Genomic DNA, 21,868 nt, shown 5'->3' on the forward strand with positions numbered 1-21,868 from the left:
TGCAAGTGTGACTGTACTGTTTCAAGCTGTAGATGATCCGTTGTGAAGAAATATCTAAAATACACCACAATGCAATCCTGCTGTCGAACCGCTTCATTTCGTGGTTGTTCATTTAATAAATCAGGAACCAAAAAAAAGTGGGGGAGGGTAGATCCCATCCCACCCTCTCAGAAGCCATGGATCAAGGTTCCTGGGAGCAGGCTGTGGGAGGGTGGAGGGTAGCGTGAACCCTCAGACACCAGCCACGCCCATGCCCACAGCTTGGGCGGAGCTTCTGGTGGGCCGGGAAGCCTCGCCCAACTGGGCCAGGCCCGCGGTAGTGGGCGGGGCCCATGTATAGGGTGTGGTCTCTGGTTTGGGGCGGGGCCTTGGCGGGGGGCGGTGCCTTGGCGGAGGGGCGGAGTCGAGGAAGGAAATGCTCTTCCTGACAAGCTGACTGGCTTCCGGGCGCGGCATCCAGCCTTCACCGGAACGGGAGAGGCCGCTCTGCCGGGCTGCGGGGCGGTGGCTCCCTGCGCTTCCCAGCGGCCCGAGACCCGCTCTGGGAGTTTCCACGGCACGGGTGCCGTGGGAGGGGCTGAACACCGTACTTCTGGTCTGTTTGCTTTTTTTGCTTCCTTTTCTTTTTGTCAGTTCAACCGGGAAAGCGGAAGTGCCGTTGCCGGGCTTCAGACGGTGCCCGAAACCTGGGCTTGACAGGGAGGGCGCCCCAAGAAGGGCGCCCCGTACTCCCTACGCCCACCATCCAAGGCGGATTCAGGCCATACATGGATGGACGGTGTTCCTAAGTGAAAAGTTCGCTGTGTCAGTTAACTAAGTTGGCACTTTGGAAGTAGGGTAATGCTATTTCCCACATTCCCGAATAGAGTTTGACAGAGCCCTGGACCTTTGGGCTTCTAAGATGCCCACCTGAGAAGAGTCCAGGCCTATGCCAATCTCGCCCGTGTTTGACACCCCGCATCCTGACTTGTGTGTCTTGTAGAGGTCCTTGAACTCAGTGAAGCAGAGCCTTTGGGATTAGCTGGATGCCACAGCCCAGACTCTTGTGATGCAGTCTGAATCCAGCCCGTGTGAAGAGGAGACCCCCTCCCACCTGTGGGGTTTGGATCCTGTGTTTCTAGCCTATGCAAAACTCTACATCAGGGATATCCTGAGCATGAAGGAGTCCCGCCAAGTGCCAGGTACGTGGGCCAGGACTGTCAAAAAAAAAAAAAAAAAAACAACTGCAGTGGACAGGCCAGGAGTGTGGCCTAGTGGTAGAGTGCTGGCCTAGCATTCACAAGGCCCTGGGTTCAATTCCTCTGTACCATATACACAGAAAAAGCAGGAAGTAGTGCTGTGGATCAAGTGGCAAAGCTCTAGCTTGGAGCAAAATTGCTCAAGGACATTGCCCAGGCCCGGAGTTCAAGCCCCAGGACTGGCAAACAAAAAACAAAACAACAACAACAAGAAACCTTACAGTGAAATGTGTAAATGTATGGGGCGGAGAGTTCCATTAGAAAAATAAGGAAAGCAGCCAGGCTGCGGATGGCTCATGCTTGTAATCCTAACTACTCAGGAGGCTGAGATCTGAGGATGAAAGATTCAGAGCCAGCCTGGGCATGAAAGTCCATGAGAGCCACAGGGCAATTTCCTCCTTCTCCCCCTTCCCCTGTTGGTCATGGGGCTTGAACTCTGGGCATAGGTACTGTCCCTGAGCTTTTCTGCTTATAACTAGCATTTTGAGCCACAACTCTACTTCCCATTTTCTGGTGGTTAATTGGAGCTAAGAGTCTCAGAGACTTTCCTGCCTGGCTGGCTTTGAACCATGGTACTCAGCTCTCAGCCTCTTGAGTAGCTAGGATTATGGGTATGAGTCACCAACCAGCGCCTGGCACTCTTACTATTTTAAGCGAAGCTTTCCAGTCAATGACTTTTCGAATAGCAAGACATGAGTCAAAACTAGGCAGGAATCTCAATGAGACAGTTTTAGTGGAATGAAGTTTTGTGTAATTCTAGTTACATGTACAAATATATTAGGATGACTTTACACTAAAGCCTTTTGCACAGATTGCTCACCACACCTTTATTTCCTGATTATTCTTGGACATGGTTTTTTTCCCCTTGGAAGACAGCCAGCTTCCCCCATAGTTTTCCATTTTCTAGAACAATCTGCTGTTCTTCATAGATCTCAACAAATGCCAATCTTGCTTAAAGATCAGTGAGTGGGTAAGCATCCAGGGACATCAGAGGACCTTAGTCTTCTTTTGTACAAAAACCAAGATGATGCATCTAAACCAAACTAATAAACAAACAAACAAACAAACAAACTAGTCATTACTGGTGATCTTCATTCCATCACTGGTAAGAGTATTTTTTTTGGGGGGGGGGGGTCATGAGGCTTGAACTCAGCCTGGGCGCTGTCCCTGAGCTCTTCAGCTCTGGGCTTTTGCCCTACCCTTGAGCCAAGCCCTACTTCCCATTTTCTAGAGGTTAATTGGAGATAAGAGTCTCAGGTCCTTTTGTGCTGGGCTGGCTTTGAACCTTGATCCTAAGATCTTAGCCTCCTGAGTAGCTAGGATTACCTACAGGTACGAGCCACCACACCCAACTCAGGCACTTTTCCTTTAAGGATACCTCATGATTGATGTAAACATCAATTATAATTTTATGTCTGTCACTGCATGATAGATGAGAAGTTTTCCTCACCTTCCCATTTTCTATTTAAAGTTCTTGAGATCCACTTGTGGAAGCATTTTAAGGTATCTCAAAGCAAACAAGGAAAAAATTCACAAGGTAGAAATCTTTAAAAGAATTTATTTTAGCATAGTATAAAGCAGGGAGAGATGGAAAAGAGGGAAAACCAATTCTAGCTATACAGAAACAGAGAGTGAAGGACTCAAATCTTACCAGTGGAATTTTTGTTTTCTGAGTTGGGAAAATACACTCTAACCCTTAGAGGGTAGTTTTGCTTAGGTAAAGATGGGTGCTGATTATTGTTCTAAAACATGGAGATGTGGTCATGGCTTACCCAAAACACAGGGATAACAGGTGATTCCAGGGCTTTTCTTTGCCAGACTTGACTTCTGTCTTTGTCTTTTAGTAAAGAGTTTCAGGGCTGGGGATGTGGCTTAGTGGTAGAATGCTTGCCTAGCATGCATGAAATCCTGATTTGATTTCTCAGTATCACATAAACAGAAAAAGCGCTGTGGCTCAAGGTGTAGAGTTCTAGCCTTGAGCAAAAGAAGCTCAGGGACAGAGCCCAGGCCCCCAGTTCAAGCCCCAGGACTGGAAAAAAAAAATGCTGGATATGGTGGCTCACACCTATAATCCTAGCTACTCAGGATCGAGGTTCAGAGCCAGCCCAGGCACTAAAGTCTGTGAGACTCTTATCTCCAATTAACCACCAGAAAACCAAAAGTGGTGTGTTGTGGCTCAAGGGGTAGGGCTGTAGCCTTGAGCTGAAGAGCTCAGGGACAGCGCCCAGGCCCAGACAGAATTCAAGCCCCATAGCCGATTTCCCCCGCCTCCCGCCCCCAAGAAAAAGAATTTATAGCTTTTTAACATCTCAGAGGAAAAGGCAGATGTACATAGCCCCTTTGTATCTACTATTCTAGTAACTAACATTTAAAAGTAGGCTTTAACTTGCTTAGCTTTTTCACTCAAGGCTGGCCCTCTATCAATTGAGCCATGCTTGCATTTCCAACTTTTTGCTGGTTAGTTGGAGATAAGACTCTCAGAGATTTGTCTGGGTCAGCATGGCTTCAAACCATATGAGCCTCCTGAATAACTAGGATTATAGACATGAGCCACAGGCTCCTGATCTTACCCCTTTTCATATTTATTTATTTTAACTTTCCTGTCTCCTCATTTGTCTTGCTTCATGCTGGTGTCATTGGCTTAGTGGCTTACAACTCCTCAGCTAGTATTTTGGTGGTTTGTACCACCATGCTGAGCTTCAAGTGGTTTTCTTTAGTCTATATTTGGGTTCTGAGAAAATAGCTACCAGTCTAGATTGTTGTTTTGTTGTTTGGGTTTTGGTTTGCCATAACAAGAAATGTTATGTCACTGCATAAAATTTAGAAATGTTTAAATAGCAAAGAGTAGTTAAAACAAAATTAGAAAGGTTAACCCAAAAATGATATGTGAAACAAATTCACAAGTCTATATATTTAAGATTTAGCGGTGAAAATATTGTGACATTTGACTATGGTAGGTGTTATTTAATTTTTAAGTGTTCTTTTAATTTTCAAAAGCTAATTTTAAAACATACAAAAATCATCTTTATTAAATGGCTTCATCCATATCAATCTGCCTTTCTTCCTTTACTAGATAGCTCTGCGACTTACACCATGCTCCCCGCCCTCTTTTGCTTTACTTGTTTTTCTTTTATTTTTCTCCCCTCCATTTAGTCAGCTTTCTTTAAATGAGTTCTTGATTTTTTCCCAGACTGCCCTGCACTAAGATCTTTCTATAAATGCTTCTTGTGTACCTGAGATGACAGATATATGCCACTATGCCCCCAGCTTTGTACTGATTGAGATGAGGAACTTTGGGCTCTGTCAGGCCTCATTCTATAAACTCAGCCTCTGGAGTAGCTAGAATTATAGACATGAACCACTGCACTGGGCTTTAGTGATGTATTAAATAATAACTGTGTATATGGAAAGGCAAACTGCCTCTGCTTTTACATCACCCCAAAAGATAGAGGTTGTCTTCCTACCCCCCACCCCTGAGCAAGAAAATAACTGGTTCTGCTGTAAGCCCTATCTGGGTGTCCTCTCGTCCCCCACATTGAAGATAGTGTCAGGTCCCACATGTTGAGGGCTCTGTCCCTAACTGCCCCGCTCCAACTCCTGGTGCCAATTGTGAACCCCAGGTCATTTTACCTGTACTTTTGACCAACTGGCTATAAATCTGGGTTCTCAGGATCTCTTCTTGCTGATTGGTTAATTTACTTAAGTGCTTCACAGAACTTAATTTTTTTTTAAGTCTAAAAGACCATGCGAGTAGCAGAGAGACAGTGTCACTGTTTCTTAGCAGAGCTCCTTTGAGCTCAGCTCTCAGAAGAGATTTTGTAGCATTGCAAGGAAGTGGTTCTCTAATTCTTTATCCGTGTCTTCAGCCATCTTCTTCTAGAAGCCAAGTATCTCACTTATGTGGTTCATCTTTCCATCCATTTTGAAAAATTTCTTCTGTATTTCTGAGCAGTAATTTTGTTTAAAAAATAAACATATATTGGGTATACAAAATGGATTTCATTCTATTTCCATACATGCATACAATGTTTTCTGATCAGTCACATCTCCTCCATCACTCTCTCTCATCCCAATCTCCCTTATTAAAGCAATTCAATGCAGGCCTCATTGTTCTCCTTTCAGAGGTGCAAAGGACTTGCATATGCCTTCCCCATTCACCTGTTCACTAGCTCTTCCCCCCAATTTCCTCCTCAATCAGTTTTCTGAAGAGTTTTTTAAAATTCAATTCATCTCTTGTTTTCTTCTGCAGTTCTCTTGTTCTGTGATTGCTTTTAAGATAGTTTTTCATTTAGTCCCCTGAGATTGTAGGGATTTGGTTGTGTCCTCAAGTGACTGTGTGTCCTTAAAGGGTAGCATTGTCTGTCCTTGAGGTGGAAATTTATGGAGCCCATGTTTGTCCTTTTTGAGGAAGTCTGCTGTGACCTCATTTAAAGATCTATTCACATTCTTCTCCAAGGTGACCTCGAATGTCACTGGCTTGTTTTTAACCTCTCTTTTTCCCTATCCATTCTCCCTATCTTGAAAATCTTAACATTTCATGAATTTTCTTTGGGTCTATGTTGCCCACGTTCCTAAATAGGAGCAGCCCTTCTTAACGGGCTGATGCAGTAACTTTGGCTTCTTCCCTTGTGTGGCCCTGTCATTGTCAGATGATAGCTCCCAGGGTTTCCCTGGTCCTCCACTTACCATCATCTTTAAAAGAGCACCTCTGCAGAGGGGCAGGGCCTGCTTTGGGTCAAATTTGCTATGTTTTCTTCTTCAAACCCCATCTGTTCTCCTAGTATCTTCCTGGGAAACAGGCTTTGAGGTTCCGTCCCCATCTGGGACTTGGCACTAGTCGAAAGAACCATTCCCTCTGTCTTTAGGACACAGTATTCCGATACTTTGGAATGCAGAGATTCTGACCAAGCATAGAAGTGAGGGAAGAAAGGCCAGATGCCTCAAGTGATCTTAGCTTCTTTATTTACAAGCCATATATTTATTTAAAAAGGGAAAGATTTGGGGGCAGGGCGTTTGACCTAGTAGTAGAGTACCTAGCATGCACGAAGATCCAGGTTCTATTCCTGAGTACCACATACATAGAAAAGACTAGAAGTGGTGCTGTGGCTCAAGTGGTAGAGCTCTAGCCTTGAGAAAGCCCAAGGATAGTGCTCAGGCCCTGAGCTCAAGCCCCAGGACTGGCACACACTAAAAAAGGTAAAGACTAGCCGGACACTGGTGGCTCATGCCCATAATCACAGCTACACTAAAGGATCTAAGGATCACAGTTAGTAGCCAGCCAAGGGCCAGGAGTGTGGCTACGTGGTAAGAGGGCTTGCCTAGCATGCATGAAGCTCTAGGTTCTATTCCCCAGTACCAGATGCACAGAAAAGGCCGGAGGTGATGCTGTGGCTCAAGTGGTAGAGCACTAGCCTTGAGAATGCTCAAGGACAGTGCCCAGGGCCTGAATTCAAACCTGGCAAAAAAATTTTTAAAAAGCTAGCTCAGGCAGGAAAGTCTATGAGACTCTTATCTCCAAATAACTACTCAGGAAAAAAGCCAAAAGTCGCATTATGGCTCAAGTGGTCGAGTGCTAACCTTTTAGCAAAATGAAGCTTAGGGACAATACCCAGGCCTTGAGTTCAAGCACCAGGACCAGAGTGTGCAGGTACCCACCCCCACCCCCACACACATACACAAAGGATGTCAATAAAAGTGAATGTAAGTAATCCAGCCTCAGTGGGAGAAAGATGCAGAGTGCTGGTCAGACTTCATTGGTACAGTTAACAGGAGCACAGTTCATGGAGATTAAACTGAAACTGGGCTATTAGGTGGCATGTGAGTGGCCCAGGAGAAAGACTGCAGGAGCCAGGGGCTACTGGGACTGCAAGCTTCCATGGTCCACCTTTCGGTCTTATCCCCAAATCAGGAAAAAGAGGCTCTTGGATGTCAGTGATGTGTCCCCCTCTCAAGTTTTTCCTCTGGTAGGAACTTGTCAACCAGTATCTACAGTCTGGATTTTGAAAGTAGAGCTTAAAAAGAAGTTTTAGAGTTGTAATATGCTGATCTTTTCTGCATGTGTTGGTCTTGGAGTTTAAACTCAAGGTCTAGGTGCTGTCACTGGTCTTCTTTTGCCCAAGGCTAGTGCTATACCACATGAATCACAGCTCCACTTCCGACTTTTTTGGTAGTTTATTGGAGATAAGAGTCTGAAAGACTTTCCTGTTGGCCTCCAGAGTAGCTAGTATTACAAGCATGAGCCACCTGCTCCCAGCTTCCGCTGGCCTTTAAGGGTAACCTTTTATAACCTAGTTATCATCTTGTGTGTGTGTGTGTGTGTGTGTGTGTGTGTATATTGTCAATACTGGGGTTTGAACTAGGAGCCTCAAGCAGTCCTTTAGTTTTTTCCCCTCAAGGCTAGGCTATGCCACTTGAGCCACATCTCTACTTCTGACTTTTTAGTGGTTAGAGATTATAGACTTTCCTGCCTAAGATTGGCTTCAAACTGCAGTCCTCAGATCTCAACCTCTTGAGTAGCTAGGATTACAGGTATGAACCGCCAGTGCCCAGCTCACTTTCTGCTTTTTGATGGTTAGTTAAAAATAATAGTACCATGATTCATCTGCCTTAGCTGGTTTAAAACCTAAATCCTCAGATCTCAGCCTCCCATAGTTAGGATTAAAGGCATGGGGTGAACTAAAAGGCAAAAAATATTTTTTAAAGCTCTTATCAGTTTGTAGACATGAGAGCTGGTTTCCTACCAAAGCACGGATTTAAAGAATACAGGGAGGTCTTTCTCATGATTTCCATTTTCTTTCCTTTGCCCAGTTGCTCAGGAGACGCTATTAAGTCAGTCTCATTGTGAGATGACTGTTTTCAGGTCTCTGAGAGCCTTCTTCATGGAGGTACACCTTGTGTTCTCAAGTACAAATTAAGTGTAGTTGGGCAGCACTGCTCTTCAGCTCTAGTACAGCTTCTCTAAAGCCAAGCTGTGTGCTTCTAACCCTTGAAGAAAAGATCTCCAAAGTTCTTGAAGTCTGCCATTTGTCAAGGGCTACTCCTTAATGTTGGAATGTCAGCAAACAACATGCCACTGATTTGTGACCCCTCTTCCCACAAACATTTAATAAAGCAGAAAATATAATTATGCATTATATTAACTTTCCTGTCTTACATTTTAGGTATATTTTTCTATAAAAAGCATCCAATAAGGCAGGTAGATATTGTGGGAACTGTCGTCGGAATGAGAGAAAGAGATACTTTCTACAGTTATGGAGGTAAGAACGATTGTGTCTGAAACTGAGTTTATGTGTAAGGTCCTCACTTCACTGAAATTTGATTATGTAGATTATCAGTTTGAATGCAAAAGATCATGTTGTCAGGCAGTCTCAGACTGACTGTCTTTACTTTATTCTTAAATCTTTTTTTCTTTTGCAATGCAAGTGTATGAACTCAGGCCCCCATAGTTGATAGGCAGGTGCCCTGCCACCTTCAGCCATGCTCCTAGGCCTGTATTGCTTTAATTGTTTTTCCAATAGGATCTTATGGTTTTGACCAGGACTAGACTGCAATTCCTCTATCTATATCCTCCCAGGCAGTTGGGATTATAAACATGTTCCACCACACTTGCTTATTTGTTGGGATGGAGATTGCACTAAAATGTTTGCCTAGGCTAGCCTCGACCACAATCCTCCTGATCTCTCCCTCCCAAGTAGTTAAGGTTACAGAGATGTGCCGTCATGCCCTGTGCTTCAGTGTTTATTTTACCAAAGGTATTGGTACTATTTTCCTTCAAGACAACAAACATTTGCTAAGTTCCAATGGCATAGCCACCTGTGTGCAAGTATGTTGTCATGCAGTAGAGTGCTTCCTAAATACCAGTGGGGAAATGACTGTGTGTTTCAGTTTATGAAACCCTTTTACATTCATTACTTCATCTTATTCTTCCTCTAATCTTTAGAAGTAGAAAAGACAGATATTATTTCTGTTTTGTAGTTGAGAAAACTAAGCCCTAGTCTCTTGCTCCCGTAGAGCTCCACTGGAGAGTTGTGGGCCCATCTACTGTTTACCAACCCCAGCTTGTTCTGTCTGCAACTTTCGTCTTAACCCCAAATTAGCAGGATTTGAATTTTAGTTTTCTCTTTTTTACATCACATAAATAAGACTGTTGTGGCCTCCAGGGTTAGCCCTAGAACTAGAACAGAATTAGCTCTGTGATCTAAGAGGGCTGCACTCAATCCCTTTGGCCATTAGGAAAAGATTTAAGAAGATCTATTTGCTTTGCAAGAAGCTTTTTCCTCTGAGTGAGTATTGTGAGAGGGTGACACATCTGTGGGCTCTGGGAGATGGCCATGTGGAAGCCATTGAGAGCAGAAATGCATATGTGACCTCAGTCTTGTGTGGCCTGCTCAAGTGCATTGCTGCTCCTCTCTGCTTCCTCAGGCCACACACCAGCTGGCCAGCCCTTGCTGTCAAGAGTTGTGCTCCTGCCGAGCACAATGGCTCACGCCTGTAATCCTAGCTACTCAGGAGGCTGAGATCTGAGGATAAGGTTCAAAGCCAGCCTGGGCACAAAAGAACCTGAGTCTCTTATCTCCAATTAACCTCTAGAAAATGGGGAGTGGGGCTTGGCTCAAGAGTAGGGCGGTAGCCTTGAGCTGAAGAGCTCAGAGACATTGCCCAGGCTGAGTTCAAGACCCATGACCCACAAAAAAAAAAAAAAAAAAAAAAAAAAAAAAAAGAGTTCTGCTCCTCTATCAGAGGCCTGTGCCAGGTGCTTCTGCCCACACTGATTTGTGCCAAGACCTTGTTGAAAGACACAATGGTGTAATGCAAGGATACTCCTCTTCTCGGACATTCAGCAGCCGCCTCCCGGACCATGGCACAGGATCTGTTGCAGGAGCTGCAAAGCAAAAGAGGTTGAGCCTTGGAGCTTTTGAGCCTGTGATGCACAGAGCGCCTGGCAGCATCTCCACCTTTGACTTGAGTTTTGGGAGTTCCAGTCAAAACCAGAACAACCTCACATTTTCCAAGACAGGTGTTTATCTGTTCACTTTCTTTTGACTTTCCATTATAAAGCAACATTCTCAGTTAGCAAAAAACAGAATGGTAGGCCTAGAGGGGTTATCCTTTTTTTTTTTTTTGGCCAGTTCTGGGATTTGAATTCAAAGCCTGGGCACTGTTCTGAGCTTTTGTGCTCAAGGCTAGTGCTTTACCACCTGAGCCACAGTTCCACCTTATAGTTGAAGATAAAAGTCTTAGACTTTTCTGCACAGGCTGGTTTTGAACTGCAATTCTTAGATCTCAGTCTCCTGAATAGCAAGGTTTATAAGTTTGAGCTACCAGCACCTGACTTTAAGGGGTTGTCCTTTTTTTTTTCCTTTGCCATTCCTGAGGACTGTACTTGGGGCCTGAGCACTGCCCTTAGGCTTTCCTCAACACTAGAGCTCTACCACTTGACTACAGTACCAGTTACAGCTTTTCTATGTATATGGTACCAAGGAATTGAACCTGGGTCTTCATGCATGCTAGATGAGCACTTTACCACTAGGCCAAACTCCCAGCCCAAGTGGGGTTATCCATTTTTAAACTCAAAATCTTCACTGATTTTTTTTCTTAAAATGGTACTTATAAAATTTTAAGTTATAGTAAAATTTTAATTAAGTAGATAGAACTCAAGTGAAATAGAATAAATCTATAAACAATGTCAGTGTTTGGGTGAACATTCTTTCTGATATTCATAAAATGTTGCTAATATTGAAGAAATAAAATATGTTCATGGTTTGAAGCCCAGAGTGCCTCTCACTCTTGCTTAGCTTTTGGCTTAAGACTGATACTCGAACCACAACTCCCATGTCCAGCTTTTTTTCCAGTTAATTGGAGATAAGAGTTTCTTAGACTTGTCTTTCTGGCATGCCTTCAAACCTTAATTCTTAGATCTCAGTCTCCTGAGCAGCTAAAATTATAGGTATGAACCACCAGTGCCCAGTCTTGATTTTTCTTTGGGGGGGCAGTGAGGGAGGAGGGATTTTTAATTGGAAAGAAGAGTCTCACAGACTCAACAGTCATCAGATCTCAGCCTCCTGAGTAAGTAGGATTACAGGCATGACCCCACTGATACCTAGGTGGATTTTTTTAAGTTAGCAGTCTGTGTTCTGAGTTTGTCAGAATTCGGTAGAAAGAAAAATCCCTGTACTCCTATAGCAAGTATCACCAACCTCATTTTCAGTTACAAGTCCAAATGCCATGGGAATCATTAGCTTTTTTTTTTTTAATCAGCCATAGGGCTTATACTCTGGGCAAGGGTGCTCTCCCTGAGCCCTTCAGCTCAAGGCTACCACCCTACTGCTTGAGCTACAGGGTCACTTCCTATTTCTTGGTGGTTAATTGGAGATAAGCTTCTCATGGACTTTAGGGCCTGGGCTGGCTTTGAACCTCAATCCTCAGATCTCAGCCTCCTGAGTAGCTAGGATTACAGGCATGAGCCACCACACCCGGCTTTGTTTTGTTTTTGTATGTAAGGAATAAAATAAGGCAGGCTAATATTTTGTGGCCAGGATGAAATTATTTTCTTATGAAAATTCAACTATGCTCTTCTCTAATGTTCTCGGCTTTCCCTTCATCACTGTAAGGAGTAAGGGCTGGGCAGAAGCTGTTTCACAAAGCGAAGCGGTGACAGAGGCTACACCTTTAGTGCCTGTGGGTCTGCACCATGGACTCTGTGATGCTATCTTGTTCTAGGGTGAGAGAGAAGGCTGGTTTAATATGTAGCCACTCCTTGAGTCTTGGATCTAACTTCCTGAGGAAGTCACTTTTAGCAGAGTAGCAGAGAGAGGAGTCTTTATCACCCTGGAGGTAGGGTGAGGGAAATGTCCAGTGCATCCCAATGAGCTAGTATGTCACAGTGACATATGCGGACACATGATTCATGCTGTTGTATAGTAAAGATTATTTCCAAAGAGTTTGATAAGAGAATGGCTGCTGCTAGGCTGTTGGAACATGCAATGATGACGTGAATTCACATGTGAATTCTTCTCCCCTTTCACGCTTCTCTTACAGTGGATGACAGCACTGGAGTTATAAACTGCATCTGCTGGAAGAAGTTGAGCAATAGTGAGTCTTCAGCAGGTAATTTCATCTCTCATGTTGCTTTGCTTTCCATCTAACCAATGAAAGAGTCAGACTAGGTGCGGTGACTCATGCCTGTAATCCTAGATACTCGGGAGGCTGAGATCTGAGGATCTTAGTTCAAAGTCAGCTCAGGCACTAAAGTCTGTGAGACTCCTATCTCCCATTAACCACCAGAAAACTGGAAGTGGAGCTTTGGCTCAAGTGTTAGGGAGGTAGCCTAAGAGCCTGAAGAGCTCAGGGACACTGCCCAGACCCAGAGTTCAAGTTCCAGGACCAACCTAACCCCCCAAAAAATGTCATCTTCAGAGATGTTCTATAATTTTTTTTCCTGGTCATGGGGCTTTGAACTCTGGGCCTGGACTCTGTCCTTGAGCTCTTCACCTCAAAGCTAATGCTTTACCACTTGAGCCACAGTTCCATTTTCAGTTTTCTGGTGATTAATTAGAGATAAAAGTCTCACAGACTTTTGTGCCCAGGCTGGCTTTGACCCCTGATCCTCAGATCTCAGCCTCCTCAGTGACTAGGATTATATGCATGAGCCACCTATGCCCAGCTATATTCTATCATTTCTATACTTACTAATAGTTCAGATCAACTAGATAGATACTAGTTTTGAGCTTACTGAGAAGAAGAAGTTTGAAATACCAGAAAAGCTTAATTTAACATTGCTTTGCCTATATAAAGAAAGGTTAATAGTACCCAGAGAAAGCCTGAAAATGATGCTCATTATGTTTCACATGCAGGAATGTTTTTTAATTGTTCCCAATGTGCCCATTCTCTCCTTTTAATTTAATTGCCCAAAGTTTTAAAGCTTTCCACCGAGAAATAGCCAACTGAGACAAATTTTTTAAACAAAATATAATCTTAAGTAAAATCATATTCCAGTCAGTGAAAATACAAGTATATAATGTTACTCCTATAAATGTCATATTGAATGTATCATTTGGACACAGCTTAGGAGCAGAGTTAAGAAAGCTTAGCCTCAATATTAGAATGCTAAGGGGAATTTATCTTTAAGGATGCAATAAACTGCTTAAATTAAAGTTGTCAGGCTCCAGCCATCTCATTATATTCATTAAATTACACACTGGAGCCTTCTTTCAAGAATTAGACTCACCCTTTAAATGAAAGCTGGGCTGCTTCTTAGACCAGCCGTCAGCCCAGTAATTTCAGTGGTGCTATATGAAGCATTTATTATCACCTATAATGTCTGCATAATAGCAATGAGGTTTATAAATACCTTTAACCTAAGAAGAGGAGGGCCTTGGGATAGGAAGACAAGTAGAGCAATCTTTTAAAAAGTGATTCTTTTTTTTTAATTGGTCATGGGACTTGAACTCTGGGCCTGGGCGTTATCCCTGAGCTCTGCTGCCCTACTCCTTGAGCCACAGCCCCACTTCTCATTTTCTGGTGGTTAAGTAGAGATAAGAGTCTCATGGACTTCAGTGTCTGGGCTGGGTTTGAACTGTGATCCTCAGATCTCAGCCTCCTGAGTAGCTAGGATTACAGGTGTGGAGCTACAGCGCCTGGCTAGAAAGTGATTCTTGGATCTTATAGGAAGAAACTCTGTAAGCTGTGCTGGCTGAATATGGTTGCATGGAGTTTCCTGGGTGTTGGTTACTGGGTACATACAGTCTTTCATGTTTCCTGTGTTGCTGTTTTTCATGGTCTAGAAAATGTGTTAAAATCAGTGTTGTTTTTACTGTGCCCGTGGCTCATGCTTGTAATCCTAGCTACTCAGGAGGCTGAGATCCTAGGATCCCAGGCTGGGCAGGAAAATTATGTCCAATTAACCACAAAAGCCAGAAGTAGAGCTATGGCTCAAGTAATAAAGCAACAGTCTTGGGATAGGGGCCCAGGCCTTGAATTCAAGCCCCAGTACTCCCCCCTCAACACACACATACATAATACTTCTAAACATTGCAAAGTACAGTTGTTCAAACGATTGAGTCACAAAGCAGAAACTTTGATTACAAGACTAAAAGAGATTATTTTAAATGGGATAGGGACGGGGGGGGGGGGTGTGGAGGGGAGGGTCATGGGGACCAAGACATGTGAAAGGGTATCAATATATGTGAATTAATGCACCTTCTATCTGGCAAATATCATGTAACCCTTTTATTAATTACAATAAAAAAAAAGACTAAAAGAGAGTCTCCATTATAGAAACAATATAGAAGGTAAACTGGAAATTAAATAATAGTAGGAAACAAACCAGCATTTACAAAATATTGTCTCAGGTAGATAATATTTACAGAGTTCACTGTGAGCCTTGTTTTTTAACTTACCTGAAACAACTCACAGAGGATAGAGTCATATGTCCTAGTAAGCACATTAAAGGCAGTCACGGGTGGCTCATGCCTGTAATCCCAGCTACTCAGGAGGCTGAGATCTGAGGATTACAATTCAAAGCCAGCCTAGGCAAGAAAGTCCATGAGTCTCTTGTCCCTAATTAACTAACAAAAGAATCCAAAAGTGGAGCTATGGCTCAAGAGATAGAGACAAAGCCTAGAGCAAAAAAGCTTGTAGAGAGGCCTCAGTTTTGACCTAGTGGTAGAGTGCTTGCTTGCCTAGCATGCACGAAGACCCAAGCTCAATTTCTAGGTACCACATACACAGAAAAAGCCAGTGCTTTTCTGGTGCTGTGGCTCAGGTGGTAGAGTGCTCTCCTTAAGAAGACAGTCTCAGAGCTGGGCGTGGTGACTCATACCTGTAATCCTAGCTACTCAGAAGGCTGAGATCTGAGGATCAAGGTTCAAAGCCAGCCTGGGCACAAAAGGACCTGAGACTCTTATTTCCTATTAATCTCTAGAAAAATGGGAAGTGGGGTTTGGCTCGAGCTGAAGAGCTCAGGGACAGTACCCAGGCCAGATCAATCCCCATGACCCACAAAAAAAGAAAGAAAGAAAAAAAAAACATGCTCAGGCCCTGAGTTCAAGCCCTGGGACTGGGGAAAAAAAAAAAAGCTCATAGATAGCACCTAGGCTGTGAGTTCAAGACCTAGGGCAGGCACTGAAATAACAAAACACACATTAAGCTTGCAAAAATCTCTGGCCAAGCACTGAAAACTTAAATAAAAAGGATAAACTTAAACATTGTTTTTCTTTCCAAAAGATTTCTTTTTTGAAAAATTAAATAAACAAAAGAAAGAATCCAGAGCTGGTGGCTTATATCTATAGTCCTAGTTACTTCTGAGGCTGAGACCTGAGCATCAAGGTTGGACTCCAAATTGGGCAGAAGATGCCGAGACTCATATCTCTGACTGACCAACAAAAAGCCAGAAGTGATAGAGCCCTAGCCTTGAGTGAACAGAAAGAGCTTGAGGCTCTGAGTTCAAGCCTTAGTACAAGGGCGGGCTGGCATGCACTCGTGCATGCACGTATGTGCACACATACACACACAGAGCATAAGCAAGTGCTAGAGAGTCAGGAGAGTGTGTGGTTTAAACATCGCTGTTAGATACAGCTTTTTTGAAATGGAAAGGAAGCTACAGAAGGCACAGAGTGAGGGGTTTATCCACAAAGAAACCAAGAGTCGATCATCTTAAGTGAAAACACATGATGTCTTAAAATTTAAATACACAATAAGAGGTTTATGGGACCACCACTGATTTATTAAGGATATAAAGGTTTCAGGATGGGAGAGCGGTATTGCTGGTGACATTGTGTGAAAACTGTGTGGTTTGCTTACTTTTCTGGCAAACATTCTGACAGTGTATAATAAAATTTAAACTCAAAGAAGACCCCAAAGAGGGGCCAGGAGTTTAGCCTAATGATAGAATGCTTGCCTAGCATGCACAAAGACCTGGGTTCGATTCCTTGTTACCACGTGCATAGAAAAAAGCCAAGAAGTGGTGCTATGGCTCAAGTGGTAGAGTGCTAGCTTTGAGAAAACTCAAGGACAATGCTGAGGCCCTGAGCCCAAGCCCAGGACTGGGGGGGTGGGGGCGAACAAAGAAAACAATGTTGTCTGGAGAACTAAATCATTATCACAACTAGCATAAACTGATCTTCTATGGCTTTACCATTATATTAGCACTCCATTCAGTCAAACACAATATTTACCACTGTTTTATAATTGCAGAAATGGAGAGTTGAGGAAATGAAAGTGTTGAAAAAAGCTGGGAGCCTATAACTCATTCCTGCAATCCTAGCTACTCAGGAGGCTGAGACCTAAGGATTACAGTCCATAAGACTTTTATCTCTAATTATCCACAAAAAAGACAGAAGTGGAGCATGGCTCCTGATAGAGCAATAGCTTTGAGTGAAAAATCTCAAGGATGGGAGTGGGAGGAAGAAAAGGCTCCTGGGACAGTACTCAGACCCTGAGTTCAAGCCCCTGGACTGGCACAAGAAAAAAATGGCGACCTTGTTGCTAACCATATGTTTTACCTTGGGCAAGTTGTTTGAACTGTCTGTAACTCAGTTTCTCGTCTCTAAAATGGGTATAATAATGAATTAATGAATAAGAGTCGTTATAAGGTTTAAATAAACTAGTAGATTATAAAGTGCTTAGAATAGTACCTGTAATGCTCAAAATATTCATTTTTGTTCTTAGCTAAGTTTATTCTTTCTTATTTAATATCGTTTATGTATTTGTTTATTATGCTCGTTCTTGTGGGCTTGAATTCTGAGCCTTGGGTTCTCTGTTGGATTGTTTGCTGGAGGCTGGTGCAATATCACTTGAGCTACTTCCAACTTTCTGTTGTTAATTGAAGGTAAATGTATCATGGACTTTTCTGCCTGGGCTGGGCCTTGAATCGTGATCCTCAGATGTCAGTCTCCTTAGTAGCTAGGATTACAGGCATGAAACACCACAAGTAAAAGTCTGTGGTAGAGATCATTTAGTGTTGAACATGCTTTGACTTCTTTTTGCCCATGAAGTTGTTTAAGATTGTATTTTGAAGTGGGAAGAGACAGCACACAGAAGAGCTCTCTTAACCTAATTCTCTAGTAACTGAGAGACTAGACTCTTAAGGCCCTAGCAGGGAAAGTTTCTATGCACTCTGGGTTTTCAGGAAAGGGGAGGTTTGGTTTTGTTTTTGAGGGGTAAGTCTGCCCAGGCTGGCTTTGAATTTAGCATTCTCCTATCTGAGCCTCTTATGTAGCTGAGAGAGCATTGTATCCATGCCTGACTCTGCATGCACAGAGGGATTGTTCAGGGTTCCCATGCTCAAAGCTGCCTGAACACATTGCCCATAACTGTGCTGAGGACCGGGGGAATCCTTGTGCCCCAGTCTGTGGGTGGGAAAGAAGCATTGCAGCCACCTGCCTTCCCTGTGTAGTAGATCCATTATGTCACGTATCTCTGTCCTTCCTCTCTCCCCCCCCTACCCCTCCCACTGGACCTAACAGCTGCAGCTGCTGCAAATACACCCAGAGAGCTGAGTGTGACCTCACAGCTGAAGAAGCTACAAGAGACCATTGAGCAGAAAACCAAGATAGAACTTGGGGACACCATCCGAATCAGAGGCCACATCCGCACATACAGAGAAGAGAGAGAGATTCATGCCACCATTTATTGTAAGCACAAGAAGTTCCTGCCAAATTAATTGTTTTTCTGTGTATGTGTTCAGTAAATGCTTGTTTACAAAAAGCCAGACTTATAAAACATTCAGATAAGATTTTACTCTGTGGGCCGGGAGTTTGGCCTAGTGATAAAGTGCTCACGTAGCATGCATGAAGACTAGGGTTTGATTCCTCAATGCCACAAACATAGAAAAATTGGAAGTGGTAGAACACTAGCCTTGAGAAAAACCTAAGGTCAGTACTCAGGCCCTGAGTTCAAGTCTCAGGACTGGCAAAAAAAAAAAAAAAAAGATTTAACTCTAATGGAAGGATAATTCTATGTAGCATGACTTCTTTTGAAAAACAGAATGCCTTTCTTTCTTTCTTTTTCATAGCTGATAAGCAAATTTAGGGCCTTGTACTTGCTAGGCAAATGCTCTTCCATTGAGCTAAAGCATGGGGGCATGACTAGCAGCATGGCTTAAATGGTACAGCACCATCCATGAGCAAGAAAGCTGAACAATCTGGGTGCTAGTAGAATACAACTGTAATCCTAGCTACTCAAAAGGCTGAGAGCTGAGGATCACGGTTTGAAGCCAGCCTGAGAAGGAAAGTCCATGAGACTTTTACCTCCAATTAACCACCAAAAAGCCCAAAGTAGAGTATGGATCAAGTGGAAAATCATTAACCTTGAGCAAACAAGTTAAGGTACAGCACCAAGGCCCGGAGTTCAAGCCCAGGACTGGCACAAGAGAAAGGAAAAGGAAGGGAAGGGAGAAAAGTTGAGCAAGAGTGCAAGGCCTTAAGTTCAAGCCACCGTTTTGGCTCAATCAATCAATCATTAGGCTTACTATATTGAGAAAGAAAATGGGTTATTGACTGTATGTAGTTGGTAAGTGTATTTGGGTAGAATGGGAGTCTCCAAAGTACTTTGAAATTGTAAGTGTGGATTCATTAAGATAGTGTTCGTATTCTCCAAAGTGATAGAAATTTCTTGAAAACTCAAGTCCATTAAAGCTAAGTGAAAAGAGAAAGTCCCCTGTCATTTCCCCCTTTGCACTGTGCTGGCTGGTTTTCAGCTGGAAATCTCAAGGTCAGCCGCTATTGTCCACTAGTCACAGGTGAATGATACACTAGTGCACCTTCGTAGTCCCAGTCTGCTTCCTGGCCACATCTGATGCTCAGGGCCTTGCCTTTCCTCCCTCAAGAGGAAAGAAAACCATGATCTGCATCTAGACTACTCTTCTAACCTTGACTTGGACATACAACAGAAATGCTTACTGTGTAATTTCCATATTTGTTAGATAAAATAGACGATCCAGTGTGGAGCATTCAGATTGCAAGGATGCTAGAGCTGCCTACTCTCTACAGGAAAGTGTATGACCAGCCCTTCTACAGCCCAGCTCTAGCGAAAGAAGAGGCCCTGAGGTAGGTTATGCCTCAGTTCTACTGAAGTGCCAGCAGCAAGCAGTACAGCCAGCAGTGGGAGCCAGGTGTGGGGTTGGCCAGGGTTCAGATCCTGAAGCATCAGTTTAGGCATGGTGGAGGACTAACCCTTTCCTCATCTGCAAAATGAAGATGGTGACAGTACAGATGTTCTAGGGCTGTTGTAAGGGAAATATATGTATAATTAGAGTCACTAAAGGATGAGGTAGGGGAACCATTGGAAAAATATTTGGAGGAGTATTAGCTAAAATTTTCAATGTTGGATAAAAACTATAAACTCATAGTCCCAATAATCTCAGCAAATTCCAAGGAAAGAAACATGAAGAAAACTGCACGAAGGCATACCCTGATCAAAATACTATGTCACCACGCATTGTAACACCAAACCAACGTTCCCCCACAAACAAAAATGAGACCAGTTTGTTGTCAACCACAGATATTTGTAGGGGGAAACAAAGCAAAACAAAGTCCAGGAGGAATAAGAATGTACAGACATCTGCTATTATGTCAGAAGAGATTCAGAGAACTGATACGCCAGCCATGACCTCCTAGGGGTCAGATTTGGGAGGGCAGGATGTAGAAGAAGGAAAAAAGAAAGGTTTTACTGTGTTCCCTTTATTTGTATTAACTTACTTTTATGGGCACTGGGGATCAATGCAGGAGCTCGCTCATGCTAGGCACCTACTCTTTAATATTGAGCTATATCCTCAGCCTGTGCCCCTTTTGTGCCAGTGGGGTTTGAATTACTCACTTGGCTTGTTTGTTTGGCTGGTGCTTTACCACTTGAGCCACCTCTTCATCCCTGGTTTTTGATGGTTATTTTGGAGATGAAATCTCAAAAGTTTTTCTTCTTCCAAATCTTTGCCTCCAAAGTGTCCAGGATGATAAATGTAACCCACCAGTGCCCAGTCCTTCATTTCTTCTTCATCTTCCTCTTCTTCCTCCTCCTCCTTCTCCTCCTTTCTGATGTACAAATATAGACTTTTTTTTGCCAGTCGTGAGGCTTGAACTCAGGGCCTGAGCACTGTCCTTGGACTTTCCTGAAGGCTAGAGCTCTACCACTTGAGCCACAGCACCATTTCCAGCTTTTTTTCTATGCGTGTGGTACTGAGGAATTGGACCCAGGCTTTCGTGCATGCTAGGCAAGCACTCTACCCCTAGGCCAAACTCCTGGCCCCTGTTATAGATTTTTGAGAAGTACAGACAAACACCCCTGTGACAGGAGGTGGAAACTGTCCCTTCAGAACTGCTCCTTCGAACTTCCCAGTGTTCCAGGCTGCTGTGCATACATAAGCATGAGTAGTCACCATAAATTAATTGTGTGAACCTTTTGCTCTTTTAGTTTGTTTTGTGGGAAAATGGAGCTATACCTTCCGTTCCACTCCATTCTACAGATTGACTTTTTTTCTGGTGTTTTGTTTTTGTTGTTCATTTGTTTTTTGTCAATACTGAAGTTTGACAAACTTCAGTACGCAGGTATTCTGTTGCTTGAGCCACACCTCAAGCTCCTGGTGTTTTCCTTAACTTTGTAATAAGGTCTTGCATTTTTGCTCAGGCCATCTTGGACTTCCATCCTCCTATTTACACTTTTCTGGTAAGTAGGATGAAAGGTAGGCACCCCAATGCCTGGCTTTTTGTTTTTGGTTGAAATGGGGTCTTGCAGATTTTTTTTTCCTTTTTGCTCAGAATGGCCTTGTAATTGTAATGTTTCCTGCCTTTACCTCCCAAGTAACTAGGATTATTGAATTGAAATACTGTACCCAACTAGTATTGCATATTTTAGCTAATGCTGTCTATGCACACCAAAAAAGGAACAAGGATAACAGTTATCTGCAGAGCTTTTAAAAACTTTCCCTCAGCAACAGCAATCCAGGCACTCTGAACCTCGCCAATCTCACTACTTTGCTGAGTGAAAAAATCAAAGAATTCCTCATGGACAAGAAAATTCAGACCTTCTACCAACAGGAACTGGAAACTGTAGAGTCCTTGTTAGCTCTGGCCAATCAGCCTGTGCTTCATGCCCACTCTAACCAAGTAAGTGCAATGTATTTCTGCAAGAATTTTTTTTTCACTTAAGACTTCATGTCTTCTGTACCAGGTCTGTAGCTGAAGTCTGTGAGTGGCATGTCTATGGCATTAAAACTCACAGTGTGGATCCTGGCAGCAGAGGTCTCTTAGAATTTGAAATGAGGCTGGACTTCCCCTTGTCTCCTTACTTAGTCACATCACAATCTGTCAGTAGAAAAATAATGACAAGTGAAGGTCATAGTGCCTAGTTGTTAGCACTCACCAAGATAGGAGTTTAATCTCAGCAAATGTCACATGGGGGGGATGGAGATGAGAGGTGGTAATCATCCTCTATCTAAGAGGATTTACTGATCAGCAAGATGATTCTTTTTTTTTTTTTTTTGCCAGCCCCTGGGGCTTGAACTCAGGGCCAGAGCACTGTCTTTGGGTTTTCTCAAGGCTAGAGCCCTACCACTTGAGCCACAGCACCACCTCTGGCTTTTTCTATGTATATGGTAACAAGGAATGGAACCCAGGTCTTTGTGCATTCTAGGCAAGCAC

The 21,868-nt window shown here is 43.3% G+C and overlaps 1 protein-coding gene across 1 annotated transcript in view; it reads left to right on the forward strand.

Annotated features, from left to right (window-relative positions):
• The first annotated feature begins 458 nt into the window (after positions 1 to 458).
• The window catches only part of Stn1 (STN1 subunit of CST complex), a 39,495-nt gene continuing 18,085 nt past the window's right edge, over positions 459 to 21,868 (forward strand). The window contains exons 1-7 of the mRNA XM_090345950.1: positions 459 to 595; positions 983 to 1,181; positions 8,399 to 8,494; positions 12,276 to 12,344; positions 17,702 to 17,869; positions 19,159 to 19,282; positions 21,160 to 21,334. Of these exons, the coding sequence (XP_090202076.1) occupies positions 1,049 to 1,181; positions 8,399 to 8,494; positions 12,276 to 12,344; positions 17,702 to 17,869; positions 19,159 to 19,282; positions 21,160 to 21,334 (765 nt within the window). The 5' untranslated portion in view covers positions 459 to 595; positions 983 to 1,048. The remainder of the gene's footprint in view (positions 596 to 982; positions 1,182 to 8,398; positions 8,495 to 12,275; positions 12,345 to 17,701; positions 17,870 to 19,158; positions 19,283 to 21,159; positions 21,335 to 21,868) is intronic.

Source organism: Megascapheus bottae, chromosome 15 (assembly GCF_031878675.1).
Source record: "Megascapheus bottae isolate mThoBot1 chromosome 15, mThoBot2.hap1, whole genome shotgun sequence".
NCBI lineage: Eukaryota > Metazoa > Chordata > Mammalia > Rodentia > Geomyidae > Megascapheus > Megascapheus bottae.